The 26,539-nt window shown below is 43.5% G+C and overlaps 2 protein-coding genes across 2 annotated transcripts; both read right to left on the bottom strand.

The window, feature by feature from the left end:
- Window positions 1-6: 6 nt before the first annotated feature.
- fbxo11b (F-box protein 11b) lies at window positions 7-14,873 on the bottom strand. Its single transcript, XM_071523959.1, is given in 23 exon segments — window positions 7-2,754; window positions 2,894-2,992; window positions 3,163-3,271; window positions 3,409-3,516; window positions 3,627-3,737; window positions 4,072-4,215; window positions 4,307-4,383; window positions 4,746-4,831; window positions 6,464-6,586; window positions 6,783-6,905; window positions 6,907-6,964; window positions 7,328-7,545; window positions 7,665-7,802; window positions 7,929-8,035; window positions 8,575-8,686; window positions 10,876-10,982; window positions 11,170-11,302; window positions 11,477-11,560; window positions 12,088-12,217; window positions 12,332-12,476; window positions 12,711-12,792; window positions 13,014-13,177; window positions 14,604-14,873. Coding segments are annotated over 23 exon segments (2,676 nt in total). The 5' UTR covers window positions 14,692-14,873; the 3' UTR covers window positions 7-2,624.
- A 3,329-nt stretch (window positions 14,874-18,202) lies between these two features.
- Window positions 18,203-26,282, bottom strand: fshr (follicle stimulating hormone receptor). The gene is made up of 14 exons (XM_071523960.1): window positions 26,092-26,282; window positions 24,573-24,644; window positions 24,208-24,282; window positions 23,810-23,884; window positions 23,650-23,724; window positions 22,913-22,987; window positions 22,372-22,452; window positions 21,660-21,728; window positions 21,439-21,513; window positions 20,605-20,790; window positions 20,082-20,302; window positions 19,714-19,895; window positions 19,270-19,461; window positions 18,203-18,718 (listed from the first exon to the last, which is right to left on the bottom strand). The coding sequence occupies exons 1-14, from the start codon at window positions 26,280-26,282 to the stop codon at window positions 18,203-18,205; spliced, it is 2,085 nt and encodes a 694-aa protein (XP_071380061.1).
- Window positions 26,283-26,539: the final 257 nt, after the last annotated feature.

Raw genomic sequence — 26,539 nt, 5'->3', positions numbered from 1 at the left:
AAACATATGGCATGACCTAAGATATACATGAAATGTTTCATATTTATGTTAGATTTAGTAGACAAAAGTGTGTAACAATCAAAATGACAGATTTTCAAACACCACTAGGCCTCTGTTTTGTCAGTATGTAGTCATTTAGTTTTATATCTCTTTATCTCTTATTCGCCCCCTTTACTCACCTAGGCTCTATCATGACTGTTAAAACATTTCAGAACTTATTCTGCATCTCTAGGTAATAGTAAGACAAATAGATTTTCAAAATTGCTCTCATTTTTCCTCTCTTGCTTGGAAGTGTTATGCTAGGGCCCTTCAGAACATGCTGATAGAAGTTTAGGGTGTATGGTGTATTCAGTTTGGGAAAGCTTTGTCACTTACAGATGGCATTAGATTCCTTTTTTTTTTTATTGTTTCTTGAATCTTCAGTCCAATTTGTGTAGATTCAAGGCCAAAAGGGGTTGTTTGGGTTTGCTGCTGCTAAAACAATAATTTTGCTAAATTGGATAACCCCTGACATTTGTATGAAATAATTTCTATAGGATATAGTTTATGAGTCAAGTGAGCATTTCAACATGGTTCTGTCTAGATGCAAACCCAAAGTTAAACCAATCTGTCAGTTATGATCGGAACATCAGAAATGGTCACTTGGCCTGCCATATGTCAAGAAGTGATGCCAAAGCTCTTATATAACTGAATAACCTGGATACTGTAAAACCACCATTACCCTGGGTATGGAATTACTTCGGATAGTATTACTTCAATTGATAGAGAGCTGTCGCTAGCACCAAAGTGAGGAATATTTTGGGGCAGTCATTCATTTGCCAAAACATGACCTCCTAGGTCAGTGGTTCTCAACATGGGGTCCGGGGTCCTTGAGGGGGTCCCCAGCAAATGGATGAATTGTTAAGCTTCACCATTATTTCATTTACAAGTTAACACAATTAGAGAATGTAGAAGGATGACTATTTTGATCATAGTTTCACTGTTATCGCTACACCTCTCTCATACCTACAATACAGAAAGTCATATCCAACAATAAAAATATTCTCAGGGGGGTCTGGGTGTGAGACAAAATCTCATCAAATGGGGGTCTGTGGCCCTAATGTGAACTAAATTAGGGGTCATTGATATGAAAAAGGTTGAGAATCACTGTCCTAGGTTACATAAGCAACTATTTGGTTTATCAGACCAGGCATTTGTTGGAAGTTTTACAGTATATGGATTTCCTCACAGCACGTGAATTTAAGACAAACACTTGTGATCTAATAAAGTTTTATTTTCTTAGAAATGACCAGTTTCCTGTTTTCTTTTTTTGTCTTTCTAGGAAATTAAACCCCTTTTTGAATTCCAACTAGCATCTACATAATGGTTATTGAATACTTCACAATATATTAAGTCTAGATGTTATGGTACATGCATACGATTCAGGCTGCATGAGGAGCCACAGTCACCACGATACACGGAAGAGAGAGGGGAGGAAGGAGGTGGAGGAGGGGGGACGGGACAGGGGGAGGAGGGAGGGGGGGGGGGGGGGGGGGACTGCAGATAGACTCATCAGTTCCAGTTCCAAGGAGCTCCGACGCCTCCTATTGAAACCCTCTCCAGAAAACACTGACTGCATGAACTTAGAAACATATACATACACGCACAACTTGCACTGTACACACACCGTACACCACACACATTTACACACACACCTTTATACAACTGTGGAGCTCCTCCACCTGCCATTTAAGCTAATATGCTGGAGAGGGTTTTTAGTGTTTAACGAGATTCTCTTTCACAGAAAGAATTTGACCACTGGGACACCTGAGTTACTGCAGTAAGTCTGGGGGGTGGGGGATGGGGGCTGGGGGAGACGCTAACCAAAGAAAATTAATAACAATAATTATAATAATATATAATAAAATAAAAGACATTCAAATACAGTCAGATTTTTGCTTGAAAATACAAAACTACATGAGAAAGCATTGAAATCAAATCCATTGATCAGAATAACATATTAAAAAAAGCCCAAGTGCTCCATCACACACAAGTCTCGCTCTTCTTTATCCACACACAAGAGAGCTACATCCGCCCATCCGTTGCCTAGTTACAACTGCCAGGGCAGCCAATGGGGACGGCAGCTGCGAGGAAGCAGGAAGTCTCTTTTGACGGCAGTTCTTGTGAAGAAGACGTGGGCTGCGAGTCGAGGATTAACACCAGGGGATCTTCACGCGCTGCCGAAGGGGCGCGGGCCCCCGTCGACCGCCCCCCCATCACATCCCTACTCTTCCCATGTTGTTTCTCTTTGTCTAAAGACTGCAATAAGAAATACTTGAGTGAGGAATCTCTTGTGGCCGTTCTGTGTGGGTCAGTCTATATCCTCTGCGCTCCACCGCTCCCTCTAGTGGAGACTCCCACCACTGCAGCGTGTCTGACTGCAGCGGGCCGGAGGCTGCTTCCTCTGCAGCCTCATTCACCTCTACCCCGACTGAGAGCGCCGCATACACAGAGTCTCTCTGGGTCCTTATGGCTGCAAGGGGAAGTCAGTGTGTGTGTGTAACTGTGCGTGTGTGTTTCTGTGGGTGTGTGCGAGTGTGACGTGTTTGTATGCGTATGTAAAGGTGTGACGCGTGTGTGTGCGTTCAGTTATGTTGCAGGGTGTTGGACTCGATGGGCGGCGCTGAGTCATAGAGGGTGTCCGTGTCGTGTGTGGGCTCTCCGGCCAGTGTGCAGGGATTGGACAACGTTCCCGCTCCGCAGTCACAGAAAAACCTGGAGAGCACAGATGTCGGGGATTAAAACACAGGATTTAACACAGATTAATAATTCTAGTTCTACAATTGCATGTGGAGAGGGAAACGGCCTCAGAAAGGAATGTTTGGTTGGTGAAAGAAAGCGAACGGAGGCTCACCTATCGTGCCGTATAAACTCTACGTCATGCCCTTGGTGGCATTTCTTGATGCAGTTAACACAGATGGCATTCCTATCCGTTGTATTACAAGTGTGACATCTGGAGACAAAAGACAAAACCGGTTCATTTACCAAAATTCAAACAAATAGTTGCATGGGAGACAATCTGTACACGACCCACACTTTGTTTGTGACCACTGTTAATCCAGTAGGGGACACTTCTTAATGTCCTTAGAGCATTTTGATCCCTTTTGATTGAACCCTGTATACCTGTAGAAGTCGTGCATGGGGTAACTGGTGTAGCTGGAGATCTTGTAGAGACACTGTCCTCTGCTCACAGCCTTCTCTATGGCATCCTGGTTATTCATAATCTTATTATCTGACAGGAGGGACACAGCAGAAAAGGAAGAGGGAGAGTGATGAGCGAGAGCCGATGTAGTGCATTGGGCAAGTGTCAGCAATGCATTACCATATCTTATAACCAGAGTCGATAAAGCCAGCAAAACAGCTAGCTACCTTTCATGGTAACGTTGACCCCCGAGGCCAGGAACAGGCCTCCAAAGCGATTGTTGAAGATTTGGTTGCCTTCGAGAGTGGCTGTGGCGTGGTTAGTGATTTCAATACCTGGAAAACACACAAAAACAAAGTCCACCATCAGCACCAGCAGGAGATAAAAGGTGAATGAGATGTCACTTGTAGTCACATGGAGTTGATTCTGATATTATAGAGCTGACCTGCGGCGAAGCCGTCAAAGATGCGGTTCTTGCGGAGTATTGGGTGGCTGTTGGTGCTGATCAGCACGCCGGCCTGAGCATTCCTGAAGATGTCATTCTCCTCCAGCAGACCTAAACACAACGTTTGAAACATTTTACAATATACACTAACAGATAGGTCATAGCGGTGCCAAAGGGAGGAGGATCAAACACCCAGATACCTGTGTAAAAATTTAGCTATATCTTGATGTTTAGGATTTGAATTTGTAAGCTTAAGGTGAATATTAGTTTGGTTGGACTCGGGACTTAGTTTAGGGATTGTCAGTCATGCATACTGACAATCACCAACTAGGAACAAAATTTCACAAGCTGTGTCAAAATCTTTTTTATAGATCAGCTGGCTAACTGTGCTCCTGCTTCTTTTTGGCCAGTTGTTTCTCCATGTCTAACAGATATTAGATTGTACCTCTGCCTCCGTTGAAGATGCAGATGCCTCCGTCTCTGCCATCGTGAATCTTGTTGCGTCGCAGTGTGGGGTTGCTGTCCGTCTTGATCCACACCCCGGCCATGGCATTGTCAAAGATCTCATTGTCCTCGATGAAGCCCAGACCTGTGACATTAACAAAAACACAGGATTACACAAGCAAATACACAGATACTGTATAAAAGACAAAGACAGAGTGGCAGAATAAAGTGCAGACCTGAGTTGTAGACTAAAATGCCTCCGTTCTGTCCTCCCCATATCTTGTTGCGCCTGATCTTTGGGTTGCTCCCCGTCCTGTCGAGATTTAACAAGAATTAATCAACATTAGGATTTACATTGAGCGTACAAATGATTAAGAATACCTTTCCGATACTGATTTGCTTCCCGTTCTGCAAAATCCATGTCTACATTATAGAATTAGGGGAAAGCTGGGTGTTGGTGAAAAAGTGCATGCACCATCACTGGTTAAATAATGGGAGAGATAGACTAATAAATAAATGGGTGACAAATCGATGGATAAAGAAAACAAGTGAACTAAGGGGTCAAAGCCTTCACATGGCATCATCAGGTCAATCTATTTCATGAACAGTGCAAATGTCCCAATTTTTTGTATGCTCAGTAAATACACTTGACTGCTTCAAGGCGGGAGGCTTTACCTTATCTGCACACCAGAGTACATGTGATTGTAGATGTCATTGTCTTCCAACACACCGTGTCCGTTGTCGTAGAAATACACACCAACCTGAAAGGAAAAGAGGTGGTCAGAACATTGGATGAAGGAAAACGATCATACAAATCTGTCAAGATATAACATATGGCTCAGCAATTATAATACTAGACTACTTTTTTCAAGAAAAGAGAGTAGACAGTCAAGGATCCCGGACCCCTTTGTTTATTTTTCTTTATCAACTCAGTGGGAAGGCTGAGCGGACAAAAGAGTAATGGAGACACTGGTCTGAAGTTATGGCAATTCCTCCAATAATCCATTTCTGGAGTTTGAGTGTGCTATGTGGAAAATGAAGAGACACAATGTTTACATTTACATGCATGGAGTAACCCAGGTATTGACCATACTGTGGTTAAGGGCTCATTCAGGTTAAGCTGTTTACATGAATCTTTGATATCCTGTGACTGAGTCTCCCTGTTGTCAGAAACCACCTCCCTCTTTGACTGGGCAATAGTTGTTACTTCTAATACAAATGATGATCCCAATAGTAAAAGTAAGTACTGCTTGCAGACATGTTTTTGTTGATATTAAAATGTACCCATAATGCTGTGCAACTGAGTTTGTGCAGATGTGGAAACCTTAAAGTGAAGGTGAGTAAGATGTTTACATGTCATAGTTATATCTCAGTAAACTAGGCATCTTAATCAGATTTTTCAGAATTTGAGTAGGAGCATACCTGGGTTATTCTGACCCAGTTGTGATATCTACATGCATCAAAAAGAAACCAGGTTACTTAAGTAACCGGGTTAAGAAAAATGTAGCCAATGAGATCCTGCTCTTCTTGTTGCTCAAATTCAGACAAAAGTCTGACAGCAGTTTTTCTTTAACTCAATGTATAATTATCACTCCAGAAACATTGGCTTTTACCCACTTTCAGCATGTTGTCATTTAACACACTGCTGCAGCTGGTTCTTACACATGCACATATTTACAATGCCCCTCCCAAAAATAAAGGTTTTATATTTCCAAATAAACAGAGATTGAGCAGAAAAGTAGGTGTTTTGATCATCAATTATGAATATAATGAGACCATGGGAGACTGAATCATTAATTTACATGCACATGACAGTCACACACTGGGAGAGAAGGCTGAAGTACAGTGCTTTGCAAAAGTATTCAACCCGCTTTACTTTTTGGACATTTTGTTGTGCTATGAAGTTATTTCAAAATACATTTATTCAGGATTTTTTGTCTGAGTTCTGTGCAAAGCAATCCATTCCATCAAAGTGAAAACAAATGTGAGGAAATTTATGTTAAAGCATAAAATTAAAATAACAGACATCTGTTTTGCACCAGTATTCACCCCCTTTGCTTCGTTTGGGCTCAATTGCTCAACATTTCTTATCATCTGTTACTTGGATGTTATGTTTAGATTGTATTTAGTGATTCTGAACAATTTTCCTTTTAAACTTTTTTTTTACATTTGTCTTTCTTGCTACCAAAGCTGAGACCAGCTCCCTTACTTAATGGGACTCAATGATTTTAGGGTGTAGGATGCACTGTCCACCAGAATACTTCAACACGGTTTGGTTCATTTATGGATGACATTAGAATCCAGTTGTTGAAGTTTCAGAGAAAATGAAAATGTGCATAAAGTCAAGGGGACACTTTTGCAAGGCACTGTATGTTTAGCTGTGTGTGTTTTACCTGTTTGCCACTGTGGATGCGGTTCCTGCGGAGGACAGGAGTGCTGCCAGTGGTCACCCAGACTCCAGCCAGTGTGTTGCTGTAAACCTCGTTCTCCTCAATCACCCCCTGGCCTTTCTCATGCTGAAACACAAAGCAGGACGGCTGTCAAAAATTCTCTGAACTTAAAAAAAAAAAAAAAAAATTGTGGGCACGTAATAGCCCATCACTTCCTTGAAATGAAGAAAGTGTATCCTTTTGTATTCACAGTGTTATTTTTTTTTTACTAAATACAATACAGGCATTTCATATCTGCCTGTGAAGTGATGTGTGTATTTACCACGTAGATGCCCCCGTGCTGTCCATCGTGGATCTTATTGTGCCGTACGATGGGGCAGCTGTTGGTTCGGATCTGGATTCCCGCCAAGGCGTTACCATAGATATCGTTACCCTCTATCAAGCCCCCGCCCATCTCCAAATATGTACACGCCTCCTTGGTTTCCGTTGAATATAGCGTTTCCCCTGGATATGGAGGATAAAAAAAGGTCAATTGTTTGGAATAAATCTGTACATAGAGACGAGGTTAAGTCTGCAGTAACATGCCAATAGGGTACACAGGGATTTTCAACAAAACCACATATTTTAGTCATCAGTGAACCAAATACAAGCATTTATTTTTGCTGAACCATAACAATGTCAGCCATGTTAACCTTTACATATCTTGCTGTGGCCAAATGATATGAATTAACTTTGTAATTTTAACAGGCAAAAGAAGAGACTCGTAGCATCCCTAGTGAGTTGGTTGCACCCTACTGGTACCTAGACCGCCAGTATCCTTCTATAGGTTTACTGGTAAATGACGCCTTCTGCGAAATGTGTTCTCACCGTATCGTGGGGTCGCTGTTGGAGGTGATCCAGACTCCGGCAAAGTTGTTGGCGTAGATCTTATTCTCTATGAACTGTCCCCGTCCCTTCTCGTGGACGTAGATGCCTCCCGTCTGGCCGTGGTGGATCTCACAACGCACCACCGTGGGGTTGGCGTAGGCCTTCACCTCGAAGCCTGCTATGCGGTTCCTATGGATGTTACAGCTCTCAAAGTAACCCTGAAACACAGACAGGAAGAGACATTAGTTGGATGGTGAAGCGGTGCATTAAATAAACCAATACCAGAGTTGCTTCAAGTTGAATGTATGACATGACATGGGTAGAAAGGTTTAGTTACCATGCCGTGATCAAAAGTGAACACTCCAACGTCTCGGCCGTGGTGAATGTGGTTACGTCTGATGATGGGGTTGCCGTGGTTTTTCACCCAAATCCCCGCAAGCGCATTGTTACTGATCTCATTATCCTCATATATGCCCTGGAACAAATAACAAGATTCAGAGTCAGATTCAGTGCTTGTGTTAACAATGGTACATGTACGTGTGTGCGTGCATGTGGTCAACCATGACTATTTCTATCTGAAAAAGAAAACTGAGGATTTTACCTGTGCATGGTCTGTAATGTACAGCCCTACGTTCTCACAGTCGCTGATGTTGCAGTGTTTGATGGTTGGACATGCCCCCTGGCCACTCACACACACCGCTGAGCCCACTAAAGACACAGGAAAAAGAGATGTTTCACACTATAGTCGAGGATTACGCTTCCCAACAACAAATAGCCCAATATTTGAAATGACATTGCATCTACAAATACATAAAATTAGTACTTATATGGGGTATCAGTGTAGCTCAACAATCCACTCACACACATATTTTTCCCCATATTATTTTTTGAGTTTCCCAAAAACTTGGTTATTATTAAATCCATTTTTCATTCATCTCCAGATTTTCCACTCCTGCGATGGAATATCATATCAACCAGCAATTTTCACCAGAGAGAAAAACTGTGATGACAAACCTCAAAATAGTCAGCAAAAATCATTCTGCTTCAGGGTTTCTTAGTTCTCAGTCCAAGACCCAAATTACATATTTAGTCTCTCATCCTGGGACACAGGCTCATGAATACATATTGATCATTTAGTGATCCGCCAGAAGTAGGGCCACCACCTACTTTGCATTCCAAACCATAGGAAACCATGACTCTACATTGTTATAACAAGTGGTCTGTGTGTGTGTGTGTGTGTGTGTTACCTGTGCAGGTGGAGCGGATGATGCAGTGGTCGATGTTGGGGCTGCAGTTGACTGTGATCTCCAGACAGTGGTGGGCGTTATGGTGCTGCGCCGACTTATCATCAGGGTTGAACTGAGGAAAGAAGCGCAGCAGAGGTCAGGCAGAGGCTTAGCCCACTGACAGCACATCCAGCTTTTGTCCACCCACCTCTTACAGATTAGCCATCACAAATACAGAGCTCCACACTACCTTTTTCTACTGGAGGTACTGGTGCCTCTAAAATCTGCAGCTGATGGCGCCAGCACATAATCAGGTAACAGTAATATCTTGGGCCCCATGAGACATACTATACTCAATATGTTGCTTTAGTAAAACATCAAAATGTATGCATTGCTGTACCTAGAATTAATTAATCACTGATTTTATAATAGTAAAAAAATTGCTACAACAGGTAATAAAATAGGCAACACGATTTCCATCCACATATCAAATTGGCTTGCTTTCTTAAATAATTTTAGCTGGTTTAACCAAAACAAAACAAAATGACAGGCTATCAAGATTTCTACAGTTGTTAGAATTTTCAGGCAACAATGTTGCTCCAAAAATTAAAAAAACAGCAAAACATCACTTCTGCATGATGATCATGCTTTTAAAATCATTTTCTATGCCAAAAAATCACTACAGAGACAAGTTCCCATTTTTTTCCAATGCACACTGCTTGGGGGAATTACAGCATGTGCTCTTTAGGCCGCCCAGAGCCCTAAGAGCCCTGCATAAGGGAAATGCAGTATGCACCCGTACTACAGGCAGTACGGTAGAAGTCACACAAGCAGATGCCAGCTCTAGGTTGGTGCCCTGTACATCCACATACCAGGAAGTAGCATGGTGATTTTCTAACTGCAGTGGCCAAGTAATTAGTTAATTAGTTAATTTTGTTCAGTGATTCTTAGTGACAACAACACTGTGCTACCACAGCACTTGGTGTTAACAGGTAAAAACAATGATTCAATCACTCCAATCATGCACACCCCCGCCTCACCCCCCCCACCGGAGCACCTAGAAAGTGCTAGTGCTCTCTTTTATATTTATTATGAGCAGACAACAAGTTCATACTATTGCGTAAACTTTGCAAAAGTGAAATGCACTGAATCCAATAATTTCTGCCCTCTTAGAAATATGTAGGCTAATCCATAAGCTTAAAGCTGCTATCAATAGAATTTGAAAATTGATGAATTTGGTGGCCCCTTGAGTCCCTTACTGGTAGTGTTTTACATCACTGTCCCAAAGACAATTCACCACTGGCCCCCCCTCTGCAGACTGCAGAGAGAAGACAAATATGTATTGGGGCTATCAATTTTCAAAAACCAAATTTGACTATAAATGGAATGAAATTTGAATGTTAATGGCAAAATGTATGTAATACATGAAAGCAGTGCGCAATGAACGGACGTGTTCTAAACAGATAGATTCTATCTGGAGTTGATTCACAGCGAGTGTGCGGTCTTTCCGTTATTCAATTTCCTCAAAGATTTTAGTTGTTCTGCTGACTCTTGTCTTTAACTGAGGAGAATCCAAATATCTTCCAAAAATCGCTTGGAGGAGTAGTTAGGAGGAGTAGTAATCTCCTCCTCAGGCTGGAAGTCTGATTGAGCCCCCTCCTTTCTGCACATTTCGCAGGAAATCGTACCCAGGGAGAGACACACATAAAAAGCACATAGAAAGCGACACAGAATAAACCAATTTTCATGGCAATGGCCTCATTTTTCTACAGCAATTATACAATACAATCAAAATTAATTTGACAATTATATATTGAGGTAAATACTGTAGGGGCTTTTAAACATTTAGTAAATTATAGTAATTTTACTGCTAGCAGACCACATACAATCATATATGTGAGATCTGGTTGAATTACATGCATTACAGTTTACAATGAACTAAATTACCCACTGAAAGAACCCTCTGGATTTGAGGCTTGGTTTAGAGATGGCAGAACACTGTACAGACTGTACATGTGAGAGACAACTTTGGCAATAAACAAACTATGATAAATCAGAAAAACTCTTTTATGCTTTGGATAAAGAATAATCTCACTTTAGTACATTTATAATTGTACTAAATTTGAATCAATTATGATTTTGAGACTAAGATGGAATTTGCCACCAACACTACAGTCCCAAAATGCGAGCAAATGGCTGAACACTGGAGCCCCATTATGGGACTAAAAGGGAGGGCCCTTTGATATACCGGCACTTCTCCAGGCTTGTTTGAAAAGCTAAATCAGGGATACGGAGAAGGGGAGCAGTCAGGTCTGTGCTTACCCTGATGGTCATGTATCCCACGTAGGCATCCTCTGAGCCCTCCATGAAGACAAACGTCGAGTCTCTGGTATTCTCTATCACCACCTTGTCAGCTACTTTGCCAGGAGCTGAGGAAGAAAATAGAGAACACTCATTAAAACCCTCATAAACGTGAACACAAACGCCGCTGGTAGTTTATCTCCATCTTAGAGATATATATATATATATATATATATATATATATATATTGATTGCATGCAGCACGGGCATCAAGGTAATGTCCAAAGTACTTTTCTGTGAATGCAATGTGCTTACCTGCACCAATCATGGTGATGGGGGACTCTATATAAATCCACTCATCTGTGTAGATGCCAGAGTGGACGAAGATTAGACCGTCAAAGTGGGCCTCTTGCACTCCACCCAGCGCATCCTCAATGGTGTCATAGTACTGCAAGAGAAACGCACAAACACTTTCAGTCAGAACATACACACACGTATAATTTATCGGAATACAGTTTGGAAAAGCAGGCCGATGTTTACATTGGCTGTGCAGCGCATAAATTTCGGTGCTGCAGCCAATGAAATAAATCCTGAGGGATTTCTCTATGAAGTTGTGACTTACCAGCATATTCTCTCTGCCTTTGTATCTGCCTGGGTTACTGTAGAAATGCTCAGCAAATCCTGGTTTTACATGGGCACCTTTATACTGCAATATTACAAACACCAGGGTCAACATATATAGCTGTTGATCACATTCAACATAAACATAGTCATCATATAACCAGGGCATGAAACTAACTTTTTCCAGTTTTGGAATAGAAAACACTGTAGGCAGACAACCTGGCACCTAAGAAAGTGCCAAGTAAGATTGACAAACCCTGTATATAAATACCATATGCAATATACAAACAAACCACCATTGAACACAAAGTAAGCAAGCACAGGTATAATACTTCACATTTTAGGCATTTAGATGACGCTCTTATCCAGAGTGGCTTAATAAATGCAACAATAGAATAAGCTTAAATTCCTAGATCACTGAAATTACAAGCAGCGTCAAGTAAGGATTGCAAGGGTCAAGTAACCTGACAATATTCCTGTGACTATTGAAAAATCATGCAAGAGAGAAGTGCAAGAAAAATTAAATAAAATAGAGCTGTGCAGAGAGAGGGGTGGGGGGGGGGGGCAATTTCCTCCTTGTGAACATACAAAAATTTATGGAGGCACACTAACCAGCTGTTGGAAGCTCTCCTTCCAGGGGTTTGGGTGTTCGTGCTCCTCAGGGCTGACCTGGTAGAACCTGCCTGGCTCAGGGTGCATCATGGGACGTGTGTACTCAAACACTTCCATGTATAGACGTTTCCTGGAAAATTAAATACCATACACAAAGAATTTCAGTTGTCTGCCATTTCATAACTGAAAGTCAGAACAGGACGGGGCAGTTGAAGATTTTTTTCATCCCTCCAGATGCACTGACCATAGGATGGGGTCATTGGCTAGCTGGCTGAATCTCTTGCAGACGCAGGCTGCCTGGCAGAGGTCCTGTTCCAGCAAGTAGGAGAAGATCTTCAACACAACCTCATCTGGAAGCTTCTGCTGCAGATATTGCTCTGCTGGGGCTGCTACACACAAACACACACAGACAAAATGTAAGCATTTGGGACAAATCTCTACACTCCAAGCATATTACTCTATAATTAAACTGTGAGTCATGCCACTTAATGGAGTGCTAGTATAAATGCAAACAACACCATGATTTCTTCGATATTCTGCTGAGCAAAGACTCAATTTAAATACAAAAACAAACAATTACGCTAACATCTTGCTTGCCCCACTTGCAAAGCTTTAACACACACCTGGCAGATCGTGGCTCTTACCAGACACCCGTGCCCGCTTGGCTCGATGGCCAAAGGCCTCTGTTGATGAAGTGGATGCTCCCTGCAAAAGGGGGACAAGTAACATATCAGTTTCACATGCCAACAGTCAAGCACAGTTATTGGCTAAGATATTTACTATTCTGACAGAAAATCATTGTCCCTTCACAGGAGGATACAATTAATCAGCAAATCTCTTTCTCTCACACACACAGAATTCTGTATACGTGCATACTGCAGTGTCAACACATACACAAAAATTGCACTTAAGTTTTCCAGTCTAACCTCCATAGGGCCCTTGCTGGGGCAGGCAGAGGCGGTGGCGGAGGCAGCGGCGGTTCTCTTGGGCAAGAGGGACTTGCGTCGGAGCTGGTAGGGACTGTTCTGAGCTCCTGGACCGGACTCCTCCACAGCCATCTCTGCTGCAGCTGCTGCAGGAGCCTCCTCATCTGGGCAGAAAAGCAAACAGACTCTCTATACATACGCTACTTTCTAAACATGCACTACAAGAGTCAAGACACAGAGCTGCAGCATAGAGTAAGGCCATGCCACACACACGCACCTGTGTATGGACACACACATGAATATATACAGACATAGGCTGCACCTTTCAGGCTCAGATGAATGAACACAATTATTCATGCCCTGCAATCAAATGCATTGGCTGCATGACAGCAGTCTTCACAACAACTCACTGAATATTATTCTGAACAACAGAATCATATCTCTGGTGCACCATAACACACCTAAATTTCTGCAGTAACAGCAGCTGGTGTGTTGTATTTAGTAAAAAAAATAAGCAGTCACAAACCAACACTGACAACTGACATTCTTATTCTAGTCACCATTATTCCTACAATGCAGTGCATTCAACTCGCATACTGTAAGCACACTGCGCAGGCTACCGGCAGGGTAATAGTTGGTAAGACAGACAAAGGTTGGTGATTGATAATGGCAGATGCACCCCCCGTAGCCAGACTACCAGCCAGTGGGTCCAGCTATTCCCAATACATATCGGGCAATTGGCATTTGTCACTGGGTCCACAGCGCTCGCACATAATCAAAATCAGTGACCCTTCTTTTACAGTGTTGTCAAAATAAAGCAGGTCGCCAAAGGGCCGCAGACCAGGGTCGATCAGACGAGTGGCTAATGGCTAAAAACTGAACTGCGTAGCTGGCAAATCCGCGGTGTAAACAAATCGAGCTAGCAGGCACTGAGAACAAGGAAGGGACTCCGGGTTCAATCTGCTCACTGGCTACGGCAACGTTAGCTGGAAAGGACTGTCCCAAGAACACAAAATGGATACAGCGAATTCATCTAAATCGCTGGCTAACATGAACCTATCATCTATCACAGCTGATGTGTGTGGCCTCGTAAAGCTGGGCAGCTAGCTAACACTATCCACTTCGTTGCTAATGTTTTTGTTAACGTTACACCCCAAAAATGGCAGTCCAAAGACACCGCAGATTTACACCCTCTGAATCGGTAGTGACAGCTGGGAATGCAATGGCCGAGCAGACATGAAGAGCCTGGTTAAAACGGATGAAGTCGAGCCCTCTGGCTTCAGCTAAGGTTACCTGAATACGGGCTAATAATGTTGGCAATCTAGCTCGGTACGCAGCAGGCGAAGACAACCCCCAACCTCCACCTAACCTCATAGCTAGCTAGCTAGCGGTGTTAGCCTCAATCACTCAAGCCAAACAAAGCGCGGCCTGGCCTAAGCCACAGAGCAAGAAGCCTCGGTTTTTCCTGTTGAACCCGACATGTTTAAGTGTGGAGACCAGGCCAGTAGAAGAAAATAGGGGATATGTAAAGACTGGTACCGCCTGACACGTCTTCATCTGAAACCGTTTGCTGACCGCGGCCTAGCTTACCTCGCTCCCCGTTGTTCCGTTCGGGCTGCACCGGGCGCGGCCTCGACACTCGCCTGGGTCTCCTGTTGGTGGCTCTGACGGAGTTCATCTGGGGAGTTGGTTGTTAAAAAATAGACTGCTATCCTCGACCGCCCGCTTCTAATTTTAACACTCGACCCAAACTACAGCCCCGACCGCCTCTTTTCCAAATACACCCAAACAATTGCGACCGAAAACCCGCTGGTATTTGGGGTGTAATCGCTGTTCTACGTAGTGTTACTGCTCCCCCCGTATAGCTGCTCGGTGCCAGCTCCGTCTCAGTCTGTAGCAGGAGGAGCCATTAACCCACACGGGGAAACAATCGCGAGAAAAAAGAGCAAAGTGTCTCTTTGACCAATCCCATTTGGTGTTTTATAATCTCCTCCTGCGGCGACCTATCAGCAGCTGTGTGTCAAACTACTCGACCAACCTTTCTGTCGGATGCCGATCTGATCTCTGCTCTGATTCGGACAGGCAACGTTTTAATCAACACTGGTCATTTCACTAATGGACCCGCTAGACATCCGACAGTCACCAAAATAATGTATACACACTGCAGCCTCAACCCCCATTGTTGAGGGGGAGGGGGAGGAGGAGGAGGAGGAGGGGGTGTAGTGTAGAACTAAATGTAGGTGCAATTACTGGCAATGACCTATTGTGCTTAAAATATATCTTCTTGAGGGCAAACCTATGTATCAGGCCATTGACTAGGAATAGACGATTCTATTAAACCAAACAGTTAAAGATACACTAAATTCACTTGACTGGCATAAATTGGCTGTCACTGGATCATTACCAAAAATAGAGGAGTCAAATGCAAGTTTACCTTGAATTTGTCTTGAATTGGCTCATATAGTGCTGACACACACCTACACACACACACACACACACACACACACATTTATATATTTATAACAAACACATCTATCTATAGTTTCATGGAAAACCTATGGATGCCACTAGATGGCATTGTTTGGCTGCAAATGAACGATTAGGCTATGATTTCAAAGTAGAAGACAGCATTTTTCAGGACCATCTGAGACCTGGTGTTCCATGACAGTGTCGAAGGGACTTCTAAACCTTCACAGGACACTGGGTGCAGACTTGTCAAAATACTTAAGAATAAATTGAGTGTTCAATCAAGAGCAGAACATGTTTGTTTCTGGGTGCTGCCTTAAAACATTTTATGAGTGTGGACATTCCTTTTGTTCTATCTCATATTCTCTCTGAATGATAGGTGACACGGATCAATCCAGAGTTCTCTGTAGAATCAGAATTCTGGAAATCCAGGATCCTTGAACATCATTCTACCTTGTTTTGTCTGGTGGTCAGTTGTTCTGTTTGCTCCATCATCTTCTGTTTGAAAGTCATTGTTAAGTCATATGGTTCCACAGGGTTCTGTCTGGAGTTTAATTGTTTTGTCACATTGTTCTGTCTGGAGTTTCATTGTTCTGTCACATTGTTCTGCAGTGTTCTGTCTGGAAGCAAGACCAGCTTGAATCAAAGTCAATTCAAAGACCAGGCCCAGTCAAGTTCAAGTCAAGACTGAGACCAGAGAAAATCAAGTCCTGTTCAAGACCAAGACCAATTAACAGTGTACATGTCTTTCCAAATGTAAAAATAAAGCTTAGGGAGTTTCTTAAGCATAAACCGATGTAAGAGTCTTGTTGGTCTAATTTTGGCCAGGTTATGGAGGATGTTATTACATAATTTCAGCAAAAAAAAATCTGTGAGAAACAGGGCAGCGACAAGGTGCCTATAGTGCAACCTGGCAAGAATCCTTCAATTAATGGCTCCGCTCTGTAGGCCCAGACTTTTGTTGCATCGCTCTGTCTAGACACTGTGGAGATGGTCAGCTCTCTATGTGAAATGGCCCAGAGTTGACAAGCAAGTGTTGGCAAGGGGAGGATGGTTTTCAGAGATTCTAATGTTGAGCTACCGGGACTGCATCAGTCTAAACTGACTTCAAGAGAGCCTGCTTCAGAAATAACATCATTCATTTTTTGCCTAGAGCATCGTATGGATGTAATCTCATATGCAACTCCTCTTTGTCTTCAACCTCTTTTTTTGACATGATAGGATTGGGTTTTGATACCCCTGTCTTGTTACAAAGCCAGGAAGAAATACACATTCATGAAGACATGTTGAGAAAGAATGACGCCACCGGCTGCAATAATATGCTAAAAATGTGTGCACTTAACGCTCCCCAGAGAATATTACATTGTATTGTAATTATTGTATAAAAACAAAATGTTGTGCTGCCCCCATGCTGCCAAGAAATGTCTGAAGTGTTTATTTTTCATGCTTGACTAAATTAATTAAAGCCCCACACTGCACTGCTGTGATGGTGTGCTCTGCTGTCATTATCATATGAATAAAAAAATGCATGTTTGTTTGTTTGCGCGCTTATTGTGCCAGTAAAGTAGGGTGAGTTAAGTCTGTTTGTCATTGTACTGGTGTTTCATTTCACAGCTGAATAGACAATAACAGAGTGGTGATAACAATAAACCCTGCATCAGTAGTGCCCTCTGGTGGCTAAAGCGTGTAAGTACACCCACATTCACTGTTGATGTGGGAGGCAGTGTATCCATCCATATCAATGAGGTGGACTCAGATCCTGTCTTGCACCTGCAGCCTTGAAACCCCAGCTTACGTGTGTGTGTGTGTGTGTGTGTGTGTGTGTGAGTGTGAGTGTGTGTGTCTTATCTAGCCACCATACCCATCCTCCTGTTATGAGTGGTGAGAGCAGCTGTGTAGTCTCCCCTCCCACACCCACCCACCCTGACACACACAGAGTCGGGGGTGGGTGGGGTCATTTCGTCCTTGAACACATCGGATGCTCTGAAGGACTGAGTGTTTCTAGATAAAGCCAACTCAAGTTGGTGTGTGTGTGTGTATTTCCTCCACATACACTCACATTTAGCAAATGAAATCCACTCAGGCGGAGAACATACAATAAACATCTTTATAAATGATATAAAAAAAACATCCCACAGAAATATTTGGTATACACAATGATATAAAAAAGTGACACTTGATACTATTTTCTTATAGAACAAACAGGATTATTACATTTCACTCATGTAAGAAATGATTTAAGAGGTATGGAGAGCTACAGCAGACAGAGCATATGTGTTGATTATTAATCAGCAGGTCCCAATGGTGTGTTTCTTATTAATATTACTTGATCATAATGTCTCTGTTCATTTGTTGGTGTGCAAGTGTGTCCCAAGTGTCACCCCTTGGTTAAATAGTGTTTGAAAATACTTTTGTTTATTTTATCCTACTTGGGGTACCAGATGGGTGGGGTTTGGTATATAGGACGATACACTGAGTGCCAGAAAGTTTAGACAATCACAGGAAAGTATTTGAAAGTGAATTTAGTATAGTTCTCTGTGACTGACAACTTACATGACACTATCTAACTACTGATGCAGTAAACCTCACCCATCTGGCACTTCAAGCAGATTAAAACAAACACAAAGTGACAGCTATTTGACATAGGTCTGGTGCATGAGTCTCTATCTGTATTTGTAGTCAGACTGCTACATGGTTAGTTGTTGTGGGTCAGAGGTCAGAGGTCAGTGGCTGATACTAGCCAAGGAGTACAGCGTCCCATGGATGCTCTTAGGGGAGGTCCATGCTGGCTGCTGGCAGGAGGAACTCTCGGTCCGGTAAATCTGCGCCCGGGTCTTAAACAGGCCGAAGCGCGCCGTGAGGAGAAAGAAGTCCTGGCGGAAGGTACGCGTGAAGAAGGCGTACAGGAAGGGGTTGGAGCAGGAGTTGATGGGGTAGAAGAGCACCAGCAGGAGCTTGGCGTGGGAGACGGTGATGAGAGGGAGCTTGAGGGCGGCCGAGATGGCGAAGAAGGAGATGGGAGCCATGCAGAGGAAGTCGGTGAAGATGAGCACAGCCATGCGCTGGGCCACGTGCGTGTCGGCGTGGGCCGGGGCCGACGAGGGGTTGCGGACGGTCAGGTAGATGCTGAGGTAACAGCCGCACATGCAGATGAAGGCCAGCACGTTGAGGAGGAGGAGAGACACCAGATAGGCCTGAGACAGGAGAGACTCCACGTCCATGGGCAGGCAGATACTCACCTGCAGGGCATACAAACACACATAAACACATGTAAACACACACATATTTAAACACATATATATTGACACACATATATAGACACACTATTGCACATGCTGCTCCAATCCAAGACAAATTGCTATGTTATTATGCTGATTCCAGGCTGAAGGGACCTCTAAAATGGCTACCACTAAATGCACTTGAGTACAGGTTGCCTTTCTATACAGAGAAAATACATTTCAGATATAATTCAGAATATGTATTTTTCAAAATATACACAAATTGGCCAAACAACTATTTCTACAGGTAAATGACATTCAATATATATGTTGGACACTGGAAATGCATTTTCTTTCTAGGCATTTGTGACAACATACAGTATATGTGCAAGTATAGGCCGATCTGAAACTATATATATTTTGGCCACTAAAATATATACAGGTTATAGGTATAGGTTCATATGCCATTTTGCGTCCCATTTACTAAAAGGGCCACAAAATGGCTGCAGGTGGGAGCTTTGACATCAAGAGAGAGCAACGGATTGAGAGGGTGAATTATATGGAGCATCCACCTTGCTGTAGCTGCTGACCCCCACTGTGGGCAGCAAAGCAGCCAGGGAGGAGAAGACCCAGCCTGCTGCCATGACGATACAGGCGTGTCGCAGGCGGAGCTTACGGTCGAGGCGCAGAGCGTGTGTGATGGTGTGCCAGCGCTCCAGGGTGATGGCAGTTAACGTAAACACTGACAGCTCACTGGCAAACACCTGAAAATCACACACACACACACACACACACACACACACACACACACACACACACACACACACATATGTAGATATGTGTAAAATATATCAAACATACAGTATGTGAATGCTATTATTGGTAATTCATATGCAATAAAGTTTGGGAATGTTACTTCCCTCTAAAACAACCTCAAACACATGCAAGTACACATGCATGCAGACACACACACAAAATGCATATACGTTCAAACACACACACACACACACACATACCGTGAAGAAGCCCGCAGCACTGCAGCCCAGGCCTGTCTGCCAGTCGATGGCATGGTTGTAGTACCGGCCACGAGTCAGCATGTCTACAGTTGCTATGACAACCAGGTAGATGCCCATGCAGAGGTCGGCGAATGCCAAGTGGCACATGAGGAAACGAGGAACTGTCAGCTTGGCTCGGCTGCCTGTCAACCCAGCGGGGGGGAAGAGAAAAAGTGAGAATAGTGACTCACACAAGTATAAAGCTGTACCACACCATCTGACGTGTCCAAGCAGGCATCAAGAAAACAACCCACAGTGCTTGAAAAGACTCAAAAACGAGGAGTAGCATCATGTGAATTCTGCTTTAGAGTTGATTTCCCCCTCAATACCTAACAAGACCAGAAGCACCGCCGTGTTCCCCAGCAGTGCGAGGATAGAGATGATCCAGATGAGGACCCGCAGGGGGACGGTGGCCATGATGTCCTCACAGGGGTTAAAGGCGTTGGGGGTGGGGCTGCAGGTGATGGAGGTGGAGTTAGAGCAGTAGTCCCTGTAGAAGCGAAGGCTGTTCTGAGCGCTGGGGCGGGAGCACAGGGAGCTCCACCTGGACCTGATGCACACAGACACACCATGCATGCACACAACATGCATGTACAGACATGCATGTACAGACCCTGATGTGCACATATATTTGTGCACATCAGGGTAAGATTCACTTGATACTTGATAACTTGATCATCATCAGTCTTTTAGCAAAATATTTTAAAAAATGATAGCAAAAGAATAGTGGTGACTATGGACACTGGAGACTACCAGAATGAAGCCCATATCATATATTGAATCATATCGTCACATAAGCATATCGTCCCATCCCTAGCATATACTTTATGTGCGCAGTGTGTTGGTGCGCACCTGTTCCTGTGTATGTTGTGGAAGGCGCAGCAGTGTGAGGGGTAGGTGAGGTTGGCCTTGTGGAGCTTGGTGAATAGCTGCAGAGGAGGAAGCTCTCTCAGATGGAAGGCAGACTCTGCAATCAGCCTCTGCAGTCCGCCCAGGATGGACTCCGGCAGGGAGCTCAGCGCTGTGTGAGAGACGTCCCTACAGACACCAAGACAACCAGGGGGCTGAGAGGGGAACGCAAACCCCCATTTTAAAGTAATAATCTATTTTCATGAATAAATGTGCGTTCTGCTACTCTACCGCAGACTGATATTATACAGTAGTGATTCGACCTATACCCCGTTCATGAAAGCTGTAACATGTGCTATTCTAAACACCTGCTGTCTGGTACGTTTTTACTAGGAAAAAGATTTATGGTGCACAAGAAGTGATGCATTTAAGTTTCTAGCAACAGCAGTTTGTTTGGAATAAACAGAAGAAGAACTGGATGAACAGACAAAGAAAAGAGCGCTACCTACAGAAACTCAAACTCCATAAACAGAAAATCCAAAAAACCCCACAGATTTAGCAAATTACCACAATTACTACATTAATACAAATAATGCCATGCACCATTTTTATATGAGGGGGAAAATATTTTTTCTCACCATCCCTCTTGTTACATTTGAAAAACTTCACTTGTGAGTGTATTTTTAACATAAATGTGTCATTTAGTGTTTTTATTGAGCCTCCCCACACAGGCCACACTGTGCATTGTTTTCTCCTACATGCTGAGAATTTAATAACAGCTGATGATGTGAACAGTGAGTCATGTGGGCATGAGTTGCCGTCGGTCATCACGCTTACAGCACTAGCAACCCACTGGAACCCGTGAAGGCGTTAGGACTGATGTGAGTAAGCTGCTGGTTGCCTGTCAAGAACCTGAGAGAGGGACGGGGGAAGGAAGAAAGAAAGATAGAGAGAGACAAAGAAAGAAAGAAACAAAGAAACACATAAAGAGCACGTCAGCTGACTGTATTTTTTTTTTAGCCTCGGTGTGTAATTGTGAGTCTGTGCCTGTGACTCACAATCTCTGCATCTTGGTGCCGTTGAAGGCGTCACTTGCCACCTCCTCGATGCCATTTCTGGTCAGCCGTCTGTCATTGGGAAGAGAAGCCAAGCTACAGTCATGTGGCTCTAACTTTGAACACTGCAAACAGTGAAGTCACATCTGAACAATCCAGGATAATTTTCATTTGCTCCAAGTCACAGTAGCATATATGTAATTCTCTGGTACTTAATGACAAATGCTATAACTATGGCTGTATAGAGCTTCAGTGTTGTTTTTATTATTATTTCATTATTATTTAGATTGATGTAATTTAATGAATTCTATTAAATTATTATCATTATTATTAGTAGTAGTAGCAGCAGCAGCAGTAGTAGTAGCAGTAGTATTTTTTTTATGTGTGCCAGAAAGATAAGTAAATGCATACAATTAAAATACACATACACATAACTGTGAGCCTTTGCTGAGCCTGAATTATTATGTGGTTTTCAGCAGGATTCCAGTTCTGCAGCTTAAAAGGAGAAGAACAACGGAAGAGAAACAGAGGAGGCATACACACAAAGATAGAAACGATAGAGACAGAGAAAATGGAGACAAATACGAGACGATAGAAAGCAGGAAGGAGGACAGGGAGCACTGGAGGGAACATTCATCACGGCACACGTAAAGCCACTCGGAGCTGTCAGAGAGGTGTGGTGCGTGCGGTTCTAAAAAAATAATGAATCCCTTACATCTCCATGATAGTTTGAGTGCAGAGGCCTCTGAAGGCGTTGGCCGGGACTCTCTTTATGTGGCTGTTCTCGTGCAGGTCACTAAGCAGCACACACCAAAACACACACATGACAAACTACACACTGTGAAAATGCTGACTAACTAACACAGTAACAGCATGATATATACACTGAGTGTGCCAAATATCAAGAGCGCCTGCTCTTTCTGTTATAATGGCCGACCGGGGGAATCCAGGTGAAAGCTATGGTCCCCTATTGATTCCAGCTCCGCTTCGACTGTGAAGCGGAGGTGTAGATGTGGAAACGTTGAGACGACCCAAACACGGACTGCATTCCTGATATTATACTACACTCAGTGCATAGGGTTTAACTGTGATGTCATCTGTGTAGTTGTGTGTCTATTTTTGGGCATATACTGTATATGACTGTGCGTGTGATAATGTGGGTATGTACAAGTGTGTGTGCGTGTGTGTGCACTTGAGCATGTGTGGTGCGTGTGTGTGCACTTGAGCATGTGTGTGCAGAGGGGGGGTTGACCTACAACAGGAAGCCGAGGGCAGCAGAGTGGATCTGGGTGAAGTCTGGAAACATCGTCAGTCCAGTGTTGGAGATGGTCCTGTAATACGAAGAATATCCACTAAACCTTACTATATTCGCACCATGACCTCCAAACAACACACACTCTCTGCACTGAGTCACAATAATAAGGTCTGACAATATTAACCAAGATAAAAGTTAAGAGGGGCGAAGAGACTCAGACAATTTATTAGCAAGAAGCACAAGTGACAGATGTTTTATCCCAAAATGCTATTATATCCTTTTTTGGGAAAAACTCATTACATGCTCAGCATTCAACATCTCTGAAATAGATCCAGTCTGCCAAAGTGTTATCATGATGTCAGTGAGGCAAGTTAGTTATGTACTGTCTTTGAAAAAAGTTAAAAAATCATTCACGGTGCCAATTTATTATTATTATTCTTGCTACCAGCTGTTTTGCAAGAACTCGATTTCACATGTTTGAAATTGAGGATAGCTCATTTTGGGGCAAAACTTTTCGCTTTTTTTCCAGTCCAGGGGCCAAATGTGACTCTTCCAGGGGACGCAGGCTCATTAAAAAGTAATGTCTCTGGCCATGTGGGGACCCAGAAGAACTAGGCCTGCTGTCCGTGACCCATTTTGGCTCCACACTCAGTTTAAAAGTCACAAAGTACACATTACATTCATTTTTAACTGAATTCATGCCTCCTGCGCATTCACTGTTGTGCTGCAGGTACTCACAGGTACTGCAGCTTCACAAGGCCCCTGAACGCATCTTTATGAATGCCTCCCAGGTGTTTTGACTTGGTTATGGCTCTGAGAGAAACACAATGAATGAAATGAATGGTGTGTTATAGTTAAGGCATTATACTACTGCCTTTATCTTTACAGCCGTACTTACATGTCAGTGAGCTCAGTGAGGTTGGAGAAGGCAAAAGCCCCGATGCTCTCCAACACACCGTTCTCTGAGATGAGACTGAGAGGGAGAGATAAGTGGAGATAAGTATCAATGAATATTCTGACGGATAATGGGAGAGGAAGTGTCAGTGGATGGTGGTGCAGCTTTAAAAAAAAAATACAGCTGTTAGATTCTGCATGCACGTTTATTCTTGGACACGCTCGTCTCCCACCGCCCAGCCAAGCCTACTCCCACACTGTTTGGGTGATCCACTTTCGCTGAGTTTACAGCTCATCTTGTTCCATATCAAAGACTAAACACACACACACACACAGACACACAGACACACAGACACACACACACACACACACTTTTCTAGCTTCAGAAAGTTGTGTACTCACATCTCAGCGAGCTCGGGGAGGTTGGCGAAGGCAAACGCACCGATATTCTTCAACATGCCGTTCTGTAATATGACACTAAGACAGGAGACGTTGGAGAGAAAGAGAAAGAGGGTGCAGGTTTTTTCGGGGGTGTAGAAGCAGAAAAGTGAAGGGAGTGGAGGTACAGAGAAATTCATTTGTTCCTTGATTTGTCCCCCCTCCTCCCTCTCTCCTCACCTCCCCTCTTGTTTGGGTGATCCATACAGTATCTTCAGTGTTTTGACCTCCTCCACTCATCATGTTCCATATCACAGAGTAAACACGGACAACATACACACACACACGCACATGCGCACACACACACACACACACACACACACACTTACAGTTCCCTGAGTTGCTTCAGACTGGTTAGGGCGCCCTGGGGAATCGCTGTGAGCTGCGTCTGTTTCACTTCCCTGTCGACACAGAAACAACCAATCACATCAAGCCTCACTGACGAGCTCACTGATCACAGAAACCACTCCTGAGCAAATATCAGTGAATAATTACTGGGTGATTTGCTGTGAATTTGCTACTTCTCACATGTGAATAATGAAGGAGGGTGACTATAGCACATTACTGACTCGCTTTAGGGATTTTCTTTTCATGCAAGTAACTGTGTGTAAATAGGGCTGGACGATATTATCGTGATATGAGACTAGATATCGTCTGGGATTAAATGTTACTTCTTCCTGGTCTTAAAGGCTGCGTTACAGCCTGTAAAATGAACAATGATTAATTCTCTTATTTGTTAATATCGTATGAAAGCAGGAATACTCATCTCCAAAATATGACATTATCAAAATTGAGGTATTCTGTCTGATATTTGATTTTGTCATTATCACCCAGCCCTTCCTAGATGAGGTTCTGAGCTTATTCTGCATCAGGAGTTGCAGATCGCACACTGAAGAATTGCTACATACTTGTAAACATCCCCGCTGTCCCTGAGCCTTGACCTTTGAGCGAGCAGAAAAGAACAGATGAGAACACACACATCGCTGCCTGGGAGTCTGCCTGGGCTGCCTGCTTTTGCCACAGAGTCTGTCCCTATGTTTGTGTGTGTGTGTGTGTGTGTGTGTGTGAGCACGTGCTTGTTTGTATGCTTTTAAGTGTGAGTGTGTGTAAAAGATGTATGTTCGGTGTTTTTTGTTCTTTATTTGTGGAAGTGTCAGTCGATCCTGAATTTTACCTTGACGTGGACACTCTCTCTCTCTCTCTCTCTCTCTCTTCCTCCTCCAGCCCATCTGTGCTCCTAGCCTTGAGATTCCTTCAAAATGTTTCAAGTGCCAAAACAACGGGGCAGTGTTTACTGACTGATCTCACTCTGTGTCACTGTGTCAGCAACACCTAACCCAACCAGCACCTCCCGAGCTTTGTGATCGAATCCTCCAAAATCTGAGCGAGGCGGAAAAGTCTGTAACTCACATTCTCCTCCACAAAAACCTGATCATAGTGGGTTTGATCACTTCACCCCTAGCAGCTCAAACTATTGCAGTCTCAAAGTGTGCGTGTGTGTGTAACTGTGAGTGTGAAGCCGCTGAGCGAGAGCAGACGTGCGGCGCATACATTCCCCAAAGTAAATGAAAGTAAATGAATGTTAAATAAAACCAACGCTGGCATGTTCACTACAGCGTTCAGCCAAGAGGAGATGAGCCAGGATTAGTGCAAAAACAATAAGACTAAATCATCAACGCTTTATTGCTTCTTGCCGATATGGGATTTGGACTTGTAGAGTCTCTGTTATATTACTGCAGGAATTTCTTAACAATTCCCCTAAGGTGTGGAGCAACAGTGGAGCTTTCTCTCTCTGTGTGTGTGTGTGTGTGTGTGTGTGTGTGTGTGTGTGTGTGTGTGTGTACTCACAGGTACTTGGTGTTGCTGGGGATGTTGGAGGGCATTTCTGTGACCCTGCTGCCCAGACAGTGGTAGGAGCTTCTGTTGGCCAAACAGGACTCAACCTTCACCTCAGCTCCAGGCACACAGGCTGCTGCATCCGGCACGATCTTCATCATCACCATCACCATCACCCTCATCATCACCATCATCATCATCATCATCAACAGCCTGTCCCCTCTTTCCTCAGTTCGGACCAGGAACTCTCTCTTTATGTTGTCTCTTTTCCTAACTCTCTTTTCTCCTCTCACCCCTGTATTTTTTTTTGCGTCTATTCTCCTTTCTTTTCTTTTCTCTTCCTCGGTAGTGTTTTACATGTGCGCGGGCCTTCCGGCAGAGAACTGGCTTCTCATTTCATAGGAGCGCGTCTGTTCTTTCGTCCATCTATCTGCTCACAGTTCACTGCCGGGTCCGAGAG

Source organism: Centroberyx affinis, unplaced genomic scaffold (genome assembly GCF_046629955.1).
Source record: "Centroberyx affinis isolate AG114_WGS23_722 - 3 ecotype Tasmania unplaced genomic scaffold, CSIRO-AGI_Caff_v1 ptg001131l_1, whole genome shotgun sequence".
Taxonomy (NCBI): Eukaryota; Metazoa; Chordata; class Actinopteri; order Beryciformes; family Berycidae; genus Centroberyx; species Centroberyx affinis.
The sequence above is the reverse complement of the archived record's forward strand: the minus strand, read 5'-3'. Positions and strand labels throughout refer to the sequence as shown.